Raw genomic sequence first — 23,416 nt, 5'->3', positions numbered from 1 at the left:
ACCTACAGAAAGTCAATAATATTGGTGGCAACAAAGAAAAAGCTGGATAAACTCAGCAGGTCTGATAGAATCTGTGGAGAGAGAATAGAGCAAACGATTCAAGTCTGGATGACCCTTCATATTGGTGGCTTGGCTGACAGGTTTGATTGTATTGCAAAGCAAGTCCAACTGTTACTTCAGGCTGTTAGTAAGGAGCTAACATTTCCAAAACCAGGTTTGAGCTAAAAAAAAACCTGGTAGACAAATTTAGAGGGAATGTCTGGTTCTGAAAATTCCTGATCGATGCACACTGAGGACAAGAAATCAAATGAAGAGCTTGCATTTATATGGCATCTTGTCACATCCTAAAGCTCTTTGCAGCCAATAATTATCTCTTGAAGTGAAGTTGCAAATGCAGTCGTCAGTTTGCACTTAACTACAGGGTATTCAAATAGCAACGAGTTGAATGACATGTTAACTTGTTTTTGGCAGTATTGGAAGGAATCTTGGCAGCAACGCAGAATAACTTGTTGTGACATGCAGCCAGAATTCTCCGACAACGCCTGTGGCAGGGATTCTCCAGTCCTGCTGCTGTTAATGGAGTTTGGTTGAGCGCCAAATTCATTGCTCTCACCTACTGACGGGGTGTGCAAGACCAGTGGATTCCTGACATGGGATTCTGCACCACAGCAGGCAGACAGAAACTTGGTCCAGTCTCTCACCCATAAGGTGGTTCTTCTGACAATGCAGCACATCTTCACTACAACACTGAACTCCTTGGTTCATTGACATGATTGGAAGGCAACAGAAGCCATTGTCTTTCACTGAAATGGAGTCACTAGCTTTTATGGGATGTGTTAACCAGTGATGACAAATTCATTTCTTGCTGACTTAACAGATCATCCTCTGTCATATGAAGCATAACTTTTGAACTTGCTGCCGGAACATGTCAATGTCAAAACACTTTGTGTAAATCACACGAAAACTGATGAATTTGATTTTGCTATAGACACAATTTTAGATACTGGCCAATTGGTTTTGCTCAATACTCCGGCTAGAAGAAAGGCAGTTTGACTGAAGGAAGAACGACATGTGGATTAATCCAAGCCAAGTGTGAATGGAGATTGGAAAAAAACTTGACATTTAGCTCCATTTGAATTGCTCTTTGAACAAGGGATTGTTTCTGATTTTGCAGTGGCTTTGACATTCATCCTCCCCTCCTGTCTTTACAGAATAACAAAAGACAGCTCTGGTGTGTAAGTAAACATGGATAGGCTCACTTCCTGGGCCCATGCTGGCATTGCTGGTCTTAGTCAGGATGATGATAAGGGCATGATAATCAGCCTCAACACCACTGGGCTTGGGGTGGAAAAACCAGTGAGGGAGCTGTTTGCTAAACAGGAATTCCTATTGATGAGTGGGGGTGGACATTAGGTGGCTACAGTGCGATCAGCTATGATGCCTTCACCTAACCTTCCAGTACTCAGTGTCTAGACTCACATGTGTAGAATCATTATGGAACTGACAAAAGGAAGGAAGAAATTTTGACCGGGAAAATGTTTATCAAAATTTGAGCTACGTGATCTGTTGTGTTACTGTTTCCTCACACTTCTACACAGTGAACAATGAACTGTTTACCAGTGGAATATGGAAATTGTTGTACTTGGATACATATCTCCCTCAGTTGTTCATGGTTTCAAAGTTAGTTCATTCATGGATTATCTTCCATGACCAATGGATGATTAGGTACTAATACTGACTGACCTCTTATTTAGCTACACAGTTTTGACCAACCATTTTTCATTGATCTTTATCCTTCATTTTATTTAATTTTCCTGCTGAATGAAGGAAGAATGAGCATGCAGAAAAGAAAATATTTTTGAACTGAACACAGTGGAAGATATAAGAATTGAACAGTTACTCAATATCCAGTGTAAGACAAAGCCATCTTTACATGCATCGAGTGCATTTGCAGAAATCCCTCTCTGCTGCTATTATCTCCCTGCCCTCCACCCTACATTACCACTGATATCACCTTGTGAATTAAAGTGAGATTGTTACATTTGTAGGAATTTGTGGTACCACTTTCCTTTAGCAATCTTCTCCAGCAGGCTTATGTTCATTGGGACCTAGATTGAGAATGCCCTAGTTAATTTCAATTGAGATCTTTTATAGCTTTTGTAGAAAGGAGACATTTATCTTATCTCTTGGGACTGAAAAAGATTGGAACCCATCTTGCTCAGATTAAAGGGCAGGATTTCGAGATGCACAGTCCCTGCTTTCAAACCATTTTCTCATATAACCGCCTTCATTTTCTTCACCTCCAGCCCCTGCAGCACTTTCAGATTTCATTTGTGCGCAGTAACGAACTGTTCTAATTTTTATCTTCAGCCATGGCATGCCATTTATTAGCCCAGAGAGCAGTGAAACTTGTTAGAAGACATGTGAAAGTTACAAAAGCTGCAAGGAGCACAGAAACATGGATTAAGAAATTTTGCCTTGCTTGCTGTGTCCTCTTTTATAATAATGTTAAAAAAAATACATATGGAAAACATATTACTTCGCAGCGGGGGAGTTATTACACAAGGACTATTTATACCATGCCTCTATTAGTGAAAAGGCATGAAAGATTTGCTATCTTAGATTAACGCACTATAGGTAAAAAAAAGGGTTATTTAAAACTCATTTAACAGCAGCTAGGCCAATTTTTAATCAAGAATTCATTTTGCTGGCTTCAGACTCCTCAATCAAGCTTAAGAGTAAAGGATTGTTTTAAACAGAGCTTTACCCCATAGCATGTATTTTCTTGAAGTACAATGAAAGGAGAAGGCCACTGCTCCTCATAAATCAGCCACTGGAGCCACATTAGTCAGCCAGTGAAATAATCAGCTTCTAGCGAGAATCATTACATCTTTAAAGCTTTATCGATATGGATTTTATTCGCATTACAATTTAAGTATGTAAATGCTTGCTGCTGCATACTGTACAAATGGCATCTTCCGGCATGTGGACTCAGTTTTAATCCATCATTTGGGAATTTAATGATCTCCTTGTTCTGCCTCCATTCTGTGAAAGCTGCTGTGTTCTTTTGTCCTACTCGAGCAACATTGTCTGTCTTGATTCATTCATTCCAAATTAAAAAGCCAACTTTCATTTGTGTTCAGTAAGGCAGCTATTAGATTGGTCAGGAAAGGAGATTTGTTGAGAATGTTTGCAGATTTGTTTTTGCACCCTGCATCATTTTATTATGGCGCCATATAAATTCAACAATAAATGCACAGTATAGTTAGTATTTCTTTTACAGTGTAACGGAGCGCCGGGGGTGCAGTAGAAAAGAATATGGGTGGAAATTTCCTGTCCTGCCCACCGTGGGAATCATAGCGGGCAGGACATGGACCATGCAAAGGCCTTTGGGTAGGATTTTCCAGGCCTTTGGGGCGAAAGTGGCCAGTAAATCATGTCTTACGTTGGTTTCACATCAGGTCTGTGACTGGACCTGCACAAGGGGCTTTGGGAATCCACAAAGGATTCAACCACCCAGCCTAACCACTTGCTTTTTTTTACACACCATGCATTTATTTTCCTCAATCCCACACACTTCTTTTTATTTTCATTATTATTTAAATTAGAGCTCAAAGTGTATCCCAACAAGTGGACTGTAAAGACAAGGTACTTGTAGACGATGGGCACATATCAGGACTAATGGTAAACGATTCGATCATTCCATCTTGTGGTAGCTGGTGTGAAACAGAAGGGTACTTTTAAAGAATGCTTTTCTTTTAATCAAGGATTTTGTTGCCATGGAAAATGATGAGGGAGAACATAAGGAGGTGGAGGAGGACCATATTTTATTTTCGATTTATGAAAACCTTTGATAACAGAATTACAACTGTAGCCAAAGCAACACATATGCAGCTCGCCCAGGTGTAACACCCGCAAATAGTGCCTATCAGAATGACAAGGAAAGCTACCTTTCCACTGATCATTTGCATTGTTTTGTTTCTCAAGATAAGGGATGTCATTGGTGGAGAATGAAGCAGTTTTTTTTCCACTTTTGGAACCATAGGCCGTGAGATGCCGAGTCAAACTTTTTCTTTATTTGGCCCTAACAGCGGAGAACAATTTCCTCTGTGCACAAGGTGGAGCAAATTTAGTGATACATTAAACATAAGGTGCTGGATAATTCAGCTGGAATGTTTCGGCGGCACAGTGGAACTTCTAACTGGCCTCGATGCATCCATCTCTGACTCAAGCCATTTATTGGGGTCCATAGAACCATAGAAAGGTTACAGCATGGAAGAAGGCCCATTTTGTCAGAGGCTTTTATGTATTTTGGGCAGCGTTACTTGCGCACCTGCCTGAAGTATCACCGCAGTACCTCGATTCCTACATTGTAAGTGGCCAGATTCCAACTTCTAAAAGGTTTTAAAAAATGGTATAGCATTTATACTGCAGCAAAATTCAGCCCATGAAACACTGCTGGTGTTTCATGCTGCAAAAGCCTCTTTACTTCATCACAGCAAGTTCTTTTCTTTGCTGTGCTTAATTGCAGTAGGGAAATGAACCCTTTAAGCCTATCCTGCCATCCTTAGCAATGCTGTACACTAAGGATACCTAGATATCACTTGCATTCAGGTGTCAAGCCTGAAGGCAGCTCCGCAAGAGGTTCCAGTGACTTCACAAGAGTGATCAGGGTCAGTGACTGCATCCTCAAATGCCACACTCCACCATCTGGCCCAAGTCACTGCTCAAATTTCACAATGCCCATCTATCAATCGATCTGAGTTTCAAATCTAACATTCGTATGCGTACTCTCACCCTCACAAGTGTAAGCCTCACATCCATATCTCACAGGTTGCATGCATTGACCACAATAGACATACCAAGCAGGTACATTGATTGACAGACACTCACTGACACATCTCCCTCTCTCTTGCAGAGAAAAAGTTGGTTCATAACCAGAGGCTGAGGAATTCACTGGAACAGGCCACGCCCACACCTGCACGTCCTGACACCCCACCATCGTCATGCAGGAGACAGTGCTGCCACTGAGGCTCAATCTCTTCTGATTTACAAGCTACAGGTGGTTTAGACATGTGCCTCATACCTTTCCTCTCAATTCTTAATTTTTAAGTTTATTTATTAGTGTCACAGGTAGGCTTACATTAACACTGCAATGAAGTTACTGTGAAAATCCCCTAGTTGCCACACTCCGGCATCTGAGAGAGAACTTAGCATGGCCAATGCACCTAACCAGCACATCTTTTGGACCGTGGGAGGAAACTGGAGTACCTGGAAGAAACCCATGCAGACTCCATACAGATAGTGACCTAAGCCAGGAATTGAATGCGGGTTTCTGGCGCTGTGAGACAGCAGTGCTAACCACTGTGGCACGCAACCCTACTCTTGTGCTATTATTCTTTCAAATCCCAAGAAGAGCAACCTGGGTAGGCAATGGAGGAACAACAGGATGTCACTGGTGATGAAGACGTACTGTCACATTTCCTTTCACAAGCACAAAGCCTTGAGTTCAGTTATTGACACTGCATGTAATTTTAAGGTGAGATTCGCAAGGGTGAGACACATGAAACAGAGAGAAAGAGACACAGGAATGTGCTGCAGGCACAGCAGATGGCAGGGATAGTGCAGGTGCCAGCTTACCACTGGGCAAGGTCATATGCAGGTTCTCCTGCAGAGGGCACAGATGATTATCATTTCAAAGGAGCAGCTTTGAAGAACACTGACTAGTGGGTATGCACAACAAAATGCTCAGTGCATAGCACAGCCTGACAGAGAACCTGCAGTCAATGCCGAAGGGCATGGACCAACACCAACTCAGTGCAGGTCATTGTACAGAGCTTGGAACCCATCTCTTCCAGCACAGAAATGATGGTGAACTCCATTAGTCACTCTTGTGGGCCCAACCATGATGCAGCATCGAATGAGAAATATCAAAGATGCGCAGGTTAGGTGGATTGCCCATGCTAAATTGCCCCTTAGTGTCCCAATGTGTGTCAGGTTAGGGGGATTTGAGGGATAAATATGGAGCTGTGGTTTTAGGGCAGGGGTGGACCTGGGTAAATTGTGGCAGGGTCAGTGCAGACACAATGGGCCAACTGGCCTCCTTCTGCCCTGTGGGAATTCTATTCTAATGTAGTACAACTGTAGCACAATCAACAATCATACAGTGAACTATTACTGGAAAGGTGCATACTGAATGTCACAGCTGTCCAACAATGTGTGCTCCAATGCTAGTACTGCTAAGACACCACCTGGGAGTTTGGAAGCGATTCCATGGAGCAAGAACCAGCTGTCCTCTTTCAGAAAGATGGCATTCCCATTCTGCTAGTGCCCAGCAGTAATGCTTGCTGTTGCAATCAGCCAGCCAGCCCAGACTGCTGTCCTCTGGACCCGGAACTGCTCCAGGTTGCTCTTTGTTCTCCAAGACCACCTACAGTTTTCTCCGCTGTATGTCAACAGCCATCAGTCAGTGAGGCCGCACTGAGTGTAGCACTGCACAGGAACACTCAGGCAGCCAAAGCCTCATGGAAGACAGATACTAAGGGAATGCACAAATTTTGACTGCAATATGGGATAATTGCACTTATGAATTTGGTTTGATGTGCGTACTTTGTGGTGGCCTTTTATTTTTGCCTTGTGGTGAAGTGGACACTGTGTTAGTCAGGGACAGAGGTAACATAAGGTGTAGGGCCTGTTGATGCACAGGAAATTGTGATTGTGATTCTTGTATCTTGGTTTAATGATTTTTTTATGACCGGAACAGGACTGTTTAGGTTGCTCATCTCCCTTCTCCTCATTCTCCTGTGGCTCGACTGCTCTCCATGTGAATAGTGCCGAGGGCTGTCCCTCGTTGTAGTGAGGTTGTGCTGTACAGGGCAAGCCATCATGAATTTTGACATCCAATCTGGTGAGTACTGTCGGGCTCTTCCAGAATATTCCAAGCAACAGGAGCATTTTTTGCAGCACGCCTATGTTCTACTCTATCACATTTTGTGCAACAGTGTGGCTATCGTATTACAGGTGCTGCACATGTGGGCATGGATTGTGCAAAGGACCTACCAGCCATGGGGTCAGCCCTGTCACCCAGAGATAGATAGATTCTTGAGTAGTGAGGAGATCAAAGGTTACGGGGAATAGACGGGAGAATGGGATTGAGAAACATATCAGCCATGGTCGAATGGCGGAGCAAACTTGATAGGTCGAATGGCCTAATTCTGCTTCTATATCTTATGGTCTTATAGACACCATCATGGTTTACCAAGATGGCTCAAATGCAGATGGCACAACGGAATGCCACAGAATAGATTATGCCACAAACTGGGATATTGGACATTGACCTGGAGGATTCATTGCACATAGTCACACACCACTGGATGTTGCCAGAGTGGAATCCTTTTATACGTTCTAGGATAGGGTAGAGATGACATACAGCACTTGCAAATGATGTACATACTTCCTAAGGCACCCTGCACTGTGTGGAAACTTGCTATCCTGTCAAGGCTGTGTGGTTGTTTCAGCTGCTAATCTAACCAGAGAGAAAGAAATGTGATTTGCTGTCTTTGACAGACAGTCTCAGTGACCTTTCTGCAACAGTGGATGGCAAACTGCAAGATTTTGCAAATAACTATAGCTCACAGAACTAATCACATAAAAAATCACCACCGTAGCCACCTTCCCAGTCACTGGCAATGCTGTCCCTGACCAGTTCTGAGGTCTCAGTTCTGGCTGCGGTAGCAAAAGCATGTTTTTACGGTAGTGCAGACACCTCACATATTGTCTGTGCTGAATCTATGCATTCTCCCAGTGCTCGATTCAATAGGAAATGTACACATGTTTTGGAGCAACTCTTCTGCACAGAAGCCAGGAAGTCGGCACTGAACCTTTCAGCAGATTTAAAGAAGCCTAGATTGTTCCAAAAACTCTCAGAATCACAACAACAGCCACAACAAATAAAAATCAGCCAACATCTAATGTGTAAGTAGTTGATGCTGCCCTTGTATTTGTCAGAGGGTCCATCCTTTCTGCTACTGAATGCATACTTATCTGTGTGAGGTTAAGGGAGGATGTTAACTGGAGAATTGAGCTTCAAAATGGGACAGCTGTTGTGAAATCAACATTGCACATTGACATTTAGACAGTTACATGGGAAAGACGGGCCAAACGCAGGCAATTGGGACTAGCTTAGTGGTTTAAAAAAAGGACAGCATGTACAAGTTGGGCCGAAGGGTCTGTTTTCATGCTGTAAACCTCCATGACCTCTATGACTTCATGTCAATATGTGCCTGCTTTGCAAGTTTGCAGTGGACATTCACTGCACATGCACTAAGGCCTGTGCAAGTATGACATCCTGCAAGCTCAGCCATAACATGCATCATGGATTCCATTTCAGAATGTTCAAGCTGAAGCCCAATTTCTTGCCCTGTATGTTTTGAATATGTTTGTTACACCAAATGCACAGAGGAATCTTCCTCAGCGTCCCTTAAACTCAAGCCTGCAGAACAGCCTACACTGCAATAATGTGACATTTTATTTTCTCATTCGCCATCTTCAATGACATCTCTGAATCAGTCAATTTCAATTCAATCTGTATTAGAACCTTTTGTGCTGCAGAACCATGCCCACTCAGACCTGTGCTGAGATTGATTCAGAATCCTTCAGGCATCAGACAGATGGGAGAGCCTCTTGTTCCAAAGCGTGTGTTGGATTTGATTCTAGACCTCAAAGGATGAAAGGACAATGCTGTAACGTGCAGTACAACACAGCTCCGCTTCTTCTTCAGAGCTGTGTGCACAATTACAAAACAGACAGCAGAGTCTCCGCAGAGTATTTACAAGTATAACATAGAAGAAAACAAAGTTGTGTGGGGAGGTGAAATGCAAAATACAATAGATTATTTTTCCGAATGCGGTCCTAATAACAAAATAATTTTTTTTTTGTGGCCCTGAAACAGTCCTTCAGGTGCTATAGGTAAACTTCTAGCATTCCTGATTCTTTTTAAGTGCATCATGTTTTTTACACGGTTTTTTGATTCCCCCAAGGCAAACCAATGCAATGTATGTATATAGTTTTGAGCATGATCCTGCAGCATTCTCACATGGAGAGTCAAGATGAAGGGGAATCTCCAAATGAAGGAGGATTGGAGGGCAGGTGAGAATCAAGTCAGAATGGGCTAACATAATTAAGTCGCCATTTGAAAGGGTTATATTCGGCCTTCATTTTTACGTAATTGATTGATTTAAAATATATGACACTCCGAGAAGCAGTGAAATAGTTACTTTGCAATTAGCAGTCTCACTGTATCAAAGGCAGAGGACTGGTAAATGCAAAACGAAGTTCCTACCATGCCATCACTTGCAGGAGTGTTTGGACATGCGTGTGTGTTACCATCACACTAGGAGGGATAATTGAATCTGAGGATGCAACGCGAGGACTGCAAAATAAGTCCGGCAAAACAAGGACCAATTTTCTCACGTTTGTGCTGCTTATTGAAAGCTTCACGGACAAAATAGAAATGCAGGCACTTGCAAGATGTTTTTCCAAGCGTGGTCAGAGGGTATTGTACTGACTGGCAACAGCACCCATGAGAAAATTACACCTAATATGTGAGAATGGGTGAAATTTTGAAAATCGACAAAAAAAAAGTACCATGGGACAGATGTCCTCCAGCAATGTTGTTAAAATGGATGATGGTGAAAGCGAAAGTTATCCAGAGTTCTTGGTAGACTCAATGATTAACATGTTCAATAAATACAGAGGAGAAACCAACAAAGCAAATACAATGCTGATCGATATAGGCAAAACAGTAGCATACATGTCAGAGAAAGTCATAATCCATCTGTACAATATACTAGTCAGACTACAAATTGAGTCCTGTATCCAGTTCTGGACACTGAGATACAGAGGTATTTAAGCACTGGAGGCAGGTCAGGGGACAGCCATGAGACTGATCCTTAGCATCAGAGGCCGAGGGATGTGGCATGATGAGTAACTGAAGAAATATGGGCTTATTTTTTAGATTTGACAGGAGAGGAAACTTGATAGAAGGATGTGAGATAGTAACTAGTACTGAAAAGGTAGACCCAGAAATTTACTTTGAATTAAGCAATGAGAACAGTACAAGGGACACAGGTTCAAACTTTTGAAAGGTAAATCTGGGGGACGGCGAATAGGTAGTCCACTTCACCCTGAAAATGGTCAAAGCTTGAAGGAAATATTGGTAGGATAGAAAATGCCAAAAACCCTGGAATAAATTAAAGACAACCAAATATTAGCATTGAAGGGGTAGTGCAGGAAGATCTATAGTGTCTTTCTGGATGCAAGAGCCAAAAAAGGCAACATAAGCATCTTTACATGGACTTGTGATTTTAGGAACCTGGACTCTGCATTCAATGATACTTTTGATGACATTTCTCACTGCAGCACAGCAAAGGCAATTACATTTACATCATATTGTTTAGGTACCTGTAAGCATAAGCACAGGAGACAATCTCACCTTTACTTGCCACACTACCTCTATAATCCCTCTCTTGTGAGTTATCTTTTAGAACATTTGCCAAATAATACCATCTGAGAAGGAAAAAAATCAGATATACAGCCATCGGCCCCAAACCAATTGGCGTTAAAAAAAACACTGACCTCAATGTGATGTGAAATATTTAAATAAAAATATCTCTATTCCTTTGTTTTGTTTTTAGATTGTGCATTAATTTCAGACAATATTCAGTATGCACTTCATTTATTATCACAATATATGGCCAAGACTCTGCGCTTTTTCTTACACACAATAGTTCATCACTGTATTCTATCAGCCTAATGGAAACCCATTGAGATTTAGTGCCCATGTGTTCGTTTTTGATAAAAATTATTACAAAAATTCCATACAAAAACTATTTTCATATAAATCTTGCATTTCCACAAATAAACATGAACATCTTGAAAAACTGCTCACAAGGAGTTGTAGCAGTAGTGACTTGAGATTTAGTGCATTCTACAAAAGAGTCTCCTGCAACATTACCATGGGATCATGTCAATGAAAATCCTATATCCATAATTAATCAGGCGGAACCGCACGAGTTGAGAGGCCAAGTGTCAAATCAGTTCAGCTGGATGTGGGAGCAGGTGGGTGAAGCAACTTGGAAGGACCAATTCTTGAGGCTCGGGATGGGGGAACTGGGGCTGAGGGAGTGGCGGGGTGATGGGGGACACACACTCTTCGGTTACCACAGTGAGGTACACAAACTTTAAAGGTCTACAGACTGTTCGTTAAACCCTACTTCATTCAAACTTTTGGAGAATGACTTTGCAATCCATTGTTTAGAAAGTTTAATTGTTTAACGTTTTTCATTTTGTCAGGGTTCAATGTAGTCTGATCCATTTCTTTTTTTTTAGAAAAAACCTAAATTGATGGAAAACAATTATTGCCTTGTGTTCCCTTCTGGTGGCGATTACAAACACGTGAAATATCGCATGAAGGTTTCACCGTTATTTTCCAAGGCCTCTCAGTTCTCTTTCACCTGTAACCTCAATTACTTTGAACAGCTTCTATTACAGCAACTGTACAAGTTTGGACAATTCTCAGCACCATTTCCACCTTGTATAACTTTAGCTATAACTCAACATCAGTTTTCCCTTTGTTGTCCAGTGTTTCTTTTTTCCTTTATTATCATCATCCATTTCCTAGAATGGGAGAAGAGAAAAAAAAGAGAGGGAGGGGTGAGAAGAGGGATGGAGGGGAAAAGTCTTTACTGCGTTTAATTATTTTATTTGCAAGTTTTGGTCCTTGACAATGTTTCGGAATCTGACTTTGACCACCCTGTTTCCATATGGTAGGTTAATTTTTTTTTTCGACACGGCATCATGAGGTAACTCGCTTGTTCGACACGGTTTGCATATTTCCACAGGAAACACTCTTGCAGGTCATTGGGAACAAAGATTACTGTTTGTGCTCGGTGTGGATTTTCTACACTTTATGCCATTGTTTCTTTGCCAGGCAATCTCCTGTCGTTGAACGTATGCATGTTGATAACTTCTTCTGTTTTCACTATCACTGGTGCCTGAGGCCTGTGTTTCAGACGCCGTTGACACTTGAGAGACAACCTGAGCTCCTCAACCATGGCACTACAGAAGGACCTCTGTGGGGAAAATTAAAGACTGAAAATGAGATCAAACAGCAATGCCTCGAAGCGACAGAGAAATCACATGTTAGCTTAGGTTTCTCTGCCCTAACGCCAAGCAAGCCTGGCAATGATTGAAAGAAAACCATTTAGCTTACTGCTTGCCTTTAAATAAAAATGACAAGATTGCTTTTAAGAATAATGTGCTCTCTTTAAATTGCAAGAGACTATAGGAATGCTGTATTTACTGCACTTAATAGTTATCAATCAAATATTTCATCCACTCGATAACTATGTACACAGCATTAATAAATGATAGTCATAATACTGTGAGTCAGTAGCCACCACTGGAAGGAATCCAATTGTTTCCCAGCCCACCTCCATTCTCTGACATTAATAGTCAGAGACATTTCTTTGTGTAGCAGTGCCTCTGGCATTGTGGTATCATGTTGAAGAATGCCCGCACAGGTGGTAGTCTGTGGTGCCACCTGTCCATCACCCCTCCAATGGGGGATTGAAGTAAATCTGCGCTACACAAATACATTTTTTCATCTGATGTGTTTTCAAACTGGAATGAGGTGTTTGTTTGGCTAAGGTTTCAAAGAGTTAAATGAATATTAATTACATAATCAAAAAAAAAAGATTCCTAATTCTGTCATCATCTAAGGCTGAATTTCCAGGATCCCCCGAATTCTGGAGTGGTGGGACAGGATTGCAGGGCCGACCCGTGTGGTGATGGCAGGATGCTATTGCTGGTGTCGGCCATTTTGGAGGAGATATTTTCAGGGCGCAGGAAAGTCCCCCAATCCCAAAAGGTGGGGGGGTTAGGAGGGGGGGCAGGCAATTAGATTAATTAAGAGCCATGTTAAAGAAAGGTTTAGGAGGCCAACTGGAATTTTCCAATTGGCCTCCAGTTTCTTGACATGACTGGGAGGGCCAGTTCAACAGCCTGGAAGTGGGCTTGCAGGAGTACAATCCCAGCACACCCGGCAGATGTACAGATCCTACCTGCTTACCTGGATAGGGGTGCAGCTAAAAGCCAACCTTCAGAGGGATTCACTTGCCACAATGGTGGCCTGGCTGCTTCTCTGGATTTTTATCAAAGTTTACAATAAGTGGCTGAGAAGGGACCTGCTTTTCGAGGCGCTCTTCCCGTTACTTACCTTGTACTGCAGTCAATTGCTTCTCTGAAGCTGTAAGATCTCTGAGTGGCCTCTTGGCTTTAACAGCCTACCTCTTGCCCTTATGAACATCTGTCCATGTCTCCATGTTAAATAAGGGCACATCAGCTTGAAAATCTTATCTTCAACCATATCCCCATGGAGGTCTGACACAAAATAAGACTCCTGTTTCCCACCTTACATGGCAAGTAATCAACCCCTAGACTTCAGCCCATGTTCCCTTTGGGATTTTTAAGTGTAAACATGATTATGTACAAAAAATGCATAAACTCATTGGAACTCTCAAAACTGTCAAAGTGTCAAAACATTCACAGAAGTGTCAAGCTGACAAAGAACTGTCAAAGGATACTAGATGTGTTGGCTCAAAAGGAGTAAGGACACACTAAAGTGGGTCTGGGCATGGGTTGATGTGAGTTGGAACTAGGTTGGCATAGGTGGTTTAAAGGGCTATGGGGGTGAGTGGAGGGGCATGGTTGGCATAACAACACGAGGTGCCATTGAAGGTGGTATGAGGTGCATGTGGTGATATAGAGAGCAGAAAGGGTCAAAGGGAGTGGGTAGATGTGCATGTTTTGGCACAGAGGTGGGAGAAGCCATGTCTGTGGTGGCAGGGGTGGGAGGGGGGGAGGGGCGGTGGATGAGGCAGCTTAGGTTGACATGGATAGTGCATGGGAACTCGTTTGGGCTGAGGACAATGAGGAGTGAGGGCTGGAATGTTGCTTTTTGTTCCAATCTTTTTCTTAAATGGAACTCAAGAGAGTACTGAATATAGAGGCAGGCCTTCCATCCAGCTCACCTCCCACTTGGCAGCCTCCAAACTCATTCAGGGGTGGTGGGCCCAAATTCAAATCCATCACCTACCCCGCTCCCAGCCCCATCACCCCCACCCCCTCACCTCCCCCACCCAGATTAAGGGGAGGGCAATGGCCTATTGATATTATTGCTAGACTATTAATCTAGAAACTCAGCTAATATTCTGGAGATCTTGGTTTGAATCCCGCCACAGCAGATGGCGGAACTTGAATTCAGTGAAAAAAAAATCTGGAATTAAGATTCTACTGATGACCATGAAACCATTGTCGATTGTCAGAAAAACCCATCTGGTTAACTACTGTCCTTCAGGGAAGGAAATCTGCCATCCTTACCTGGGGTCTGGCCTACATGTGACTCAGAACAATGTGGTTGACTCGCAACTGTCCTTGGGAAACTAGAGATGGGCAATAAATGCTGGCCAGCCAGCGACACCCATGTCCCATGAATGAATAAAAAAAAATCTCCCTTCCCCTGGAATGAAAATTAGCAAAAAGCGGGATTGAAAATACACGTTTTGTTTTACATGGATGCTCATTAAGCATCTTGTTTCATTTGGACTCTGCTATTGCCAGCCTGGTTAATAATTGCAAAAAGATGTTAATGCAGCAGTCCTTTAACTTGTAGTAGATGCTAGTCTTCTAACATCTTCTATAACAAATTCATCAAAACTCTTTTCAGCTTTTAATAATGGCAAATAAATGGTTGAAAGGCAGAGCCCCCCCAAACTTTCATTCCTAATCAGTTCCTTCTGCCACTGTATCAGAGTATTCAAGTGATCAATCGTGAACTAACCATCGATCCAGCAATTTAATCCCAGAGGCAAAATAAGCCCTACAAAGGTTTGGACATGTGACAAGATGTAATTTTTGCCTGACAGAATTAACCAGGAGCAACATGCTAAAATGACTGAAAATATAGAGGTGCAATAATCACAATTGATTTCAAGTTCTTCACTACAATCCATCAATCTTCTGTCGCTAAAGTTATAATCCTCTCTAAACAGCGAGCAACTGCATGAGACTAGGAAAAATAAATCCACACTTGCACATTAAGGTGAAATAACTGGTATAGCAGTATACCAGTTAAGGGTTTAGATTTATTAATTGTGGCTCAAATGACTGATGAAAATTTCCATGGGGAAAATCAACATTTGTTTTCTAATTTGAAACGGCAATGAGGTGGAATTGTTTGATCATTCTGTCATCGGCAGTGGATAGGGTAGGGTCAGTCCTAACGTCGATCTATTGGGCTATAAGGTAGCCACCAAAGAAAAGGCAAAAAAGCCATCACCTTTTGGTCAGATATTGGTAGGGCAATCATTGCATATCGAGAAAAGTAAGCAGTGTTTAATTAAAAAATAAAAATCGGGAATTGCACAGTAGAGACAAAGCATTATGGTTAATAAAAACACAGCGGATTACAGCATGAATCAAAACTGCTATAAATGACAAACATGGATTCAGCTACTTAAGCCTATTATCTGACAAATGCTGAATCAGTGGCAACATGGTTATGAATTGAGATATGGATTCAATGATTGCTGTTCTAATGCACTTTCTCTTCCGCTGGTGTTATCTGTGTTAATGAAAGAGTCATACTGCTTATCTTTGATGTTTTCCTATTGCACTGAAATACACTGAACTGCCAATAACTACTTAACACAATTACATTTATTGAACAGAACACCACATACAATGGGTAAACAATGAAAAATAAAATCAAATATATTCCATTTTTGTGCAGCTCAAAGTTCAAAATGCGGTTCAGAGATAAAACAATATTACTGACAGCATTACTGACTGGATTATTCATGTTGTGCTTGGATTTATACCCATGTTTTTCTCACATAATGAATATTTTATGTCAAATACCACTGCATTAATGGTTACATGGAAAAATCATTGCCATACAACTGTCAAAGAAATAAATATTTCTTTCATTTTAAATAAAGGGGCTTGAACAAAGCCAGTGACCATTAATTAAACAGCACAGATTCTTTTTTTTTACAGATCTTGAATTCTGAATTCATATGATTTTGCTGTCACTAAACATGTACTCAAAATGTTCTTGCTCTTGTCAGAGAATCTGGATATTTAGATATAATCCAGGAAAATTTCACCCTAATGAAAAATCAGTGGGACCGCACTATACAATCTCCAGTAACTTACAGATGCACTGGAAAAGTCTTTTACCTTCTCAAGCTGTGCATTTTTTTTCGACTTGTACAGAAATTCGCCCACTGCCACAAAGATGGAGAGTACCAGCCCTGCTGCCAGCACGATAAAGATGCCACCAATGTTCTGGACTCCTAAAGCACTGGCTTCTTTGCTCTCTTCTTCTGGGCAGCCGTTTCCCCGCCACCATTTCTCTTTCATCATGTGCAGTTTCCCTTCCTCCTGCAGCTGGAGAATGGCGATCGTGATCTTCTCCCTGTACGGTGAACCTGGAGGTCAACAGAAGAGAGCAAGATGAGCTGCGACAGGCTTTTATTCTCAACATCCCTCCTGACAGCCGAACAGCTTTGGGCCCATGAGTTCTCAAAATGCTGCGCGTTCAAACACATCGCGCTGTCATTGTTCGTTTGCTGGGAAGTGTTACTTTGGTGGCGGTGAGGTGGCCAGGCAGTCTGCGGGTGACAACACTGGACTTTAATTAGAATTGCCAATAGCTCACCAGCACTGACCTGTAGTCTCCTGGACACTGTTGAGGGCAACAGAGTGGAAAAACCACAGGGGCATTATAAACAATTGAATTGTACGCTTTCACTTTCTTTGAACACATCTGCTTATTAAAATGTTGAAGATCACAAGGGTTTGAGGGGGTAGGGGGGTGTCAGCTGTTTGATTTGGTGGGGTGCTTGAAGGCATCTCATTAAAGCTGCTGGAATAAGTCCCATGCCTGCCTCAGGTCAGATCTCAATATCCCAACATTTGTTGCGCCTTCAGAAGTGGTTCACCCTTCACGAGTGAACATTGGGCTGTTATTCCCGATCTGCAGATAGATTCCGGATTTGGAAAAAAATAGACAGTGGGCTTGGGTGCCAATCATGACTGGTATGGTTTACTGTGGATCCACACTGGCCTTCTTTAGAGTGGCAGTGTTTGTAAAGGGGCCAATTTCTGTCAGGGGTCTAAAACATGCATTCTGCCTCTGAATAATATAAATAAGGGCCCTAATGTCTCCTTCAGGTGACCACACTGGAGGTTTTTCAGCTGCCCTTGGAGCACATGCCACTCCCTTTCATTTATACTCCCATTTCCTGACCAGAAGCCAGGTTCAACAATGACTGTTGAACCTGGTCCGGGTCCATAGGACTCTTAAATCGGCCTCGCAGGTGGAGGATGTGGTCAAGAAGGCGTATAGTGTACTGGCCTTCATTAATCGAGGGATTGAGTTTAGGAGTCAGAAGGTAATGCTGCAACTTTATAAGAATCTTGTCAGACCCCACTTGGAGTACTGTATTCAGTTCTGGTCGCCTCACTATAGGAAGGATGTGGAAGCTATTGAGAGGGTGCAGAGGAGATTTACAAGGATGTTGCCTGGATCGGGAGGCATGCCTTATAAAGATAGGTTGAGGGAGCTAGGTCTCTTCTCCCTGGAGAGGCGAAGGTTGAGAGGTGACCTGATAGAGGTTTATAAAATGTTGAGAGGAATAGATAGGGTGGATTCTTGGAGGCTATTTCCCAGGGCTGAAATGGTCACTACGAGAGGACACAGGTTTAAGGTGCTGGGAAGCAAGTACAGAGGAGATGTTAGGGGTAAGTTTTTCACTCAGAGGGTGGTGAGTGAGTGGAATCGGCTGCCTTCCTTGGTGGTAGAGGCGAACTCACTGGGGTCTTTTAAAAGACTTCTGGATGAGTATATGGGATTTAATGGGATTGGGAGTTATAGATAGTTCTATGGCTTGGTAGGTACGGATGTGATCGGCGCAACTTGTGGGCCGAAGGGCCTGTTTGTGCTGTAGTGTTCTATGTTCTATGACTATTAACTCACTCGCAAAGAAACATCCACTTGCAGAGATTCGGCTTTAAGCATCTATTCAATCAGAAAACCACAAACAATAAAAAGTTTACATTTCAGCTAAAATTCTGATTTTCTTTTCTAACGCTCTTCAGTGAGCAAGGTGAGATTTGGCAGTGGAGGGGTTACAATGTGCATTGTTAAAAGGCTGATAACAAAAAGAAAATCAGAGTTTTGGGTAAGTAATTGCTGTCCGGGAGAATGAACGTTTTGTGCTTCCGGAGTTATATATTTCATGATTGGCTCACACATGGCCCTTTTCAGTACTTACCCACGTACTGAAATGACTGCACAATAAGGTTCAGTAATGGCTCCACTGACAGATCTGGACAACTGTTGAGCCATTTTTGGTTTTCTTATATTTGAGACACACTATGGGGAATTTTCATCCCTATCTGATAGAAACAGGCAACACACAGCTTTTCCACAGGTTCTGTTCTTCATCTGCTCTTACTTATTGGTGAAGGGTCCATTCACCGGAAGGCTGAAGACTCCCTCTTGAAATACACAAGATTGGGCTCCCATTACATTAGCAGAGCCAGATGGCAATATTAACCACAGGCTTTTGTGGTGAATCCCGCATTGTTTCATGATCTATTGAAAACCTGATGGAAAAAGGAGGCACGGCCTCATTTTCTGCAGAAAACAGCAGCTAGCTGCCGGCAGTGCCAGATTGAGTGATTAAAGGTTGCCAAGTAGTCTGAGGATAAGAAGATAAGACCTTTTAGAACTGAGGTAAGGAGAAGCTTTTTCACCCAGTGGTTGGTGAATGTATGGAATTCACTCCCACAGAATGAAGTTGAGGCCAAAATATTGCCTGATACTAAGAAGAAATTAGACATAGCTCTTGGGGCTAAAGGGATCAAGGGATATAGGGGGAAGGGGGGGTGCCAGGATATTGAATTTGATGATTAACCATGATCAAAATGAATGGCATAGCAGGTTTGAAGGGCCAAATGGCCTGTTCCTGCTTCCAGTTTCTATGTTTCTATCCCATTGAAGCATACAAAATTCTTCCAGGGCTTGATGCAGGATGCAGGAAACATGCTTCCCCTGTCTGGGTGGTTTTAGAACCGGGGGACTCAGTCATGTAGGACTGAGGAGAGAAAGGAGTTCTTCACTCAGAGTGTTGTTGATGTCTGGAATTCTCTACTCTAGGTGGCTCAGTAATTGTGTATGTTCATGATAGAGATTGATTGATTTCTAAATGTTCAAATTATCAAGGGGGACATGGGGATAGTGCAGGTAGAAGATCAGCCTTGATCGAGTTGAATTGTAGTATAGGCTTGAGGGCCCAAATGGCCACTCTTGCTCCCACATTCCTAATAAGCTAAACTGTATAGACCACTATTAGATCTGTTTTCATTTACCAAAACTGCTCACTATTTCAGGATCAGCCTGAAAGGCAGGTAATCAATCCCTGGTTTCCTTTCTCTTCTGTAAATGATTTCCTTAACCCCTTTCCCTGTCTCTTCTCCCCTCATCTCCAACAGTACGTGTGAGGAGCTAATGGACTTCCAATCTCCTGTCCTTTTAATATTTCACCTTGTTCTCACATTGACCTCTGTACCCTCAGCCACCTACAGTGTTCCAAAGAAGTTCAATGCAAGCACGAGGAACAGCACCTCACCCTTTGATCAGGCACTTTACAACCTCCCAGCTTTAAGCACTACAATTTGAGATCAAAATCTCTGCTCCCATCTTGTTCCCCTTTTCTTTTCAGGTTTCGCTTTTTTTTCTCCCCTCACAGAGGACCTAGTCACCAAGATTGAGAATGTCTGACTAGCTATCTCTGCAGTTTTTCTCTCTTCCTTGGGTCCAGACTACTCACAGCCTTGGTGTGATAATTAACGCTGAGATCTTTCAGGCATGTACCTACACCATCACAAAGACCCCTTATTTCAACCTTTAGAATATTGCCTGCCTTTGCCTCTGCCTGAGGCGGCATGCTGGCACAATGGTTAGCTCTGCTGCCTCACAGCGCCTGGGAACCAGGTTCAATTCCGGCCTCGGGTCACTGACTGTGTGGAGTTTACACATCCTCCTCCGGTGTCTGCGTGGGTTTCCCCCGGGCACTCTGGTTTCCTCCCACAGTCCAAAGGTGTGCAGGTTAGGTTGATTAGCCATGCTAAATTGACCCTAATGTCAGGGGGGTTAGCAGGGTAAATGTGTGGGGTTACATGAATAGGGCCTGGGTGGGATGTGGTCAGTACAGACTCGATGGGCCAAATGGTACTATAGGGATTCGACGATTCTATGATTCGAACAGTCCAAAGATGTATGGGTTAGGTTGACTGGCCATGTGAAAATTGCCCCTTAATATCCTGAGATGCGTATGTTAGAGGGATTAGCAGGTAAATATGTAGGGATAGGGGGGTAGTGCCTAGGTGTGATTGAGGCCAGTGCAGACTTGGTGAGCCGAATAGCCTCTTTCTGCACTGTAGGGTTTCTATGATTCGAATCTCATCTGTTTCTAAATCTCTCATCTATGCATTTGTTCCGTTCAGACGTGACTGTTCTAATTCTTCAATGGTCTCTCACTTTTCACATCATTGCAAACTTTAAGTGATCCAAAACTCGACTGCTCCTGTCCTAACTTGCAACAAGTCTTGGGCATTCATCATCCCTGTGCTCACTGACCTACATTGGCTCCCAATTAAGCTACACCAAGGGCAAGATTCTCTGTCCTCTCCACAATGTTTGTTTTGGTGGTGTGGCATTCGCTGGTGGCAGAATCCTCGAGTCCCGCTATTGACAATGGGATTTCGTAATGAAGCCACTCCATGATGCTGGGAAACCCGCAGCAGGAGGTGCCACTGCCAGCAGGACCAGAGAATCCCGCCGGTATGAATGGCCAGAGAATTCTAACCCAAGTTTCAACATTTTTAGCCTTGTTTTTAAATCCCTCCTTGTCATTGATTGTCCGTATCCTTGTAATCTTCCCCCAACTCCACAACCCTCTGAGATATCTATACTTTCCAATCCTGGTCTCTTAAGCTTTCTCAATTTTATTGTTCATCATTGGTCACCCTGCTTTCAGCTGCCAAGGCCCTAAGCTCCTGAATTCCACCCCTCTGAAATCTTTGTGCCTCTCTATCTCTCTTCCCTCCTGTTATACAGTGCATAAAACCAATCTCTTTGACCAAACTTTTGATCAACTTCCTTAATGCCTCCTGGTCTAATACATGGTCAGTTTTGTTGGATAAATCAACAGTGAAGTGCCTTGCGGTGTTTACGTTTATTTATTGGTGTCACAACACTACATTAACACTGCAATGAAGCTACTGGGAAAATCCCAAGTCACCACACTCCAGCACCTGTTTGGGTACACTCAGGGAGGATTTAGTGTGGCCAATGTAGCTAATCAGATTGTGGAAAGAAACCGGAGCACCCAGAGGAAACCCACGCAGACACAGGTAGAATGCGCAGACTCCACACAGACAGTGACCCAAGCTAGGAATCAAACCCAGGTCCCTGACACTGTGAGGCAGCAGTGCTAACCACTGTGCCACCATGCCATCCATGTTTTACTGTTTTCAAGGTGTTATGTGAAAACTAATTGTCATTATTGTGTCATATTTTCATATTTCATCCAGTTTTAAATGTACTGGCTAACATTTGGCACTCCACCAAGAAAGTTTGTTGAAGACGGGGGTAAATACCAGCAGTGGAAACAGAGAGATTCACAACCTTAGGACATATTTTCACTGAACCTAAATGCAAAATAACTTTTGTACTTTAGCTTCAGCATTGAAAAGGATTGGTATTTTAGAGATGTTGAACATGACCATCTTTGCTTGAATAACAATTAAGGAACAGTGTCAGTACCTTGTGGACTTTTTGTTTTCGAATTGACTAATTTCTGGAAGCAGAAAAAAATCTTAGATCAAAGTCTATCTGCCGCCTTATTTGTGAGTTACCTTTTTGTATTTGGAAGGAGCTGCCTTTGCAATGTGTTTTTTTTCTTAAAAATGCAGTGAATTATAATTGCTTGTCAGAGCAAGCGTGATGATAACACAATAGCAACATGGAATAAGTATATTTATACCAGCTTTCTCATGACATGCTGAGAGGGAAAGGTCTTTACAATGTCAGATCAGGCAATTATTTTTAAAGGTCCAATTATAATTACAATTTGCCATGGATAATATTTATCCCTCAGCTCACATCACTGAAACAGATTATTTGGCCATTATCACATTGCTGTTTGTGGTTCTTCTTGTACACAAGTTTGCTGCTGCATTTCCTCCATTATGGTGACTACATTTCAATGTACTTTTATTTCTGAGGTTATGAAAGACTCGATATAAATCCAAGTTCTTTCTTTTCTCAGGGTTCATGGGCTATCTACAGAGTATCCTTCAGTTATAACAGTTGTAACCATGGCCCAGGCTCCACAAACCTAACCTGAGAAAACTAGGCCCAGCAGATTGGATTTTTGTTCCATCTGCAAGACTGGATTAGAGGTCAAGCCAGTTTGACAGTCCCAATGAGCTTATGCACCTTTTACGCACAATCATATCTATTTTAATAATAACAGAAGGTACCTTATCTCTCCCAAATGTGTCCTGGGAACACATCCGAAGGGTACTTCCCTCTACATATATCCAAATAAATTCACAAGATTCAGTTTGGCTACTACAATTTGGATTCAGAGCTATAACCCCTAGTTTTGGACTCCCCCACCTTTGAGAACATTCTTTCTGAATCTTTGCTATCTAACCCCGTTAGAATTTCATAAGCTTCTGTGAGATCCCCTCTCACCCTTCTAAATTCCAGTGAATATAATCCTAACCGATGTAATCTCTCCTCATATGACAGACTTGTCATCCCAGGAATCCGCCTGGTAAACCTTTGCTGTACTCCCTCTATAGTAAGGACACACTTCCTCAAATAAGGATACCAAAACTGCACACAATATTTCAGATGTGGCCTCACCAATGCCATATACAAATGCAGGAAAACATCCCTTTCCCTATACTCAAATTCTCTCGCTATGAAGGCTTGCCTTCTTTGTTGCTTGCGGTACCTGCACACTTATTTTATGCGACTGATGCACAAGGTGTCTAAGGCCTCATTGAATATCCACCTTTCTCAATTTACATCCATTCAAGTGATAATCTGTCTTCCTATTATTGCTACCAAATTTGATAACATCTCATTTGTCCACATATACTGCATCTACAATGCAGATGCGCAAATATTCAGACTGTCCAAATCACACTAAAGCATCTCTGCATTCTCCTCGCAGCTCACCCTCCAATGCAACTTTGTATCATCTGCAAATTT

At 42.4% G+C, this 23,416-nt stretch overlaps 1 protein-coding gene across 1 annotated transcript in view; it reads right to left on the bottom strand.

Annotated features, from left to right (window-relative positions):
• Positions 1-7,891: 7,891 nt before the first annotated feature.
• LOC145345151 (glutamate receptor ionotropic, kainate 2) overlaps positions 7,892-23,416 on the bottom strand; it is a 442,001-nt gene continuing 426,476 nt past the window's right edge. The window contains exons 15-16 of the mRNA XM_080192821.1: positions 16,300-16,550; positions 7,892-12,131 (exon numbers count right to left, since the gene is read on the bottom strand). Of these exons, the coding sequence (XP_080048947.1) occupies positions 11,967-12,131; positions 16,300-16,550 (416 nt within the window). The 3' untranslated portion in view covers positions 7,892-11,966. The remainder of the gene's footprint in view (positions 12,132-16,299; positions 16,551-23,416) is intronic.

This window comes from Carcharhinus amblyrhynchos, chromosome 7 (assembly GCF_965287045.1).
Source record: "Carcharhinus amblyrhynchos chromosome 7, sCarAmb.v2.hapA, whole genome shotgun sequence".
Taxonomy (NCBI): Eukaryota; Metazoa; Chordata; class Chondrichthyes; order Carcharhiniformes; family Carcharhinidae; genus Carcharhinus; species Carcharhinus amblyrhynchos.
This window is presented reverse-complemented; position numbering and strand designations above follow the sequence as displayed.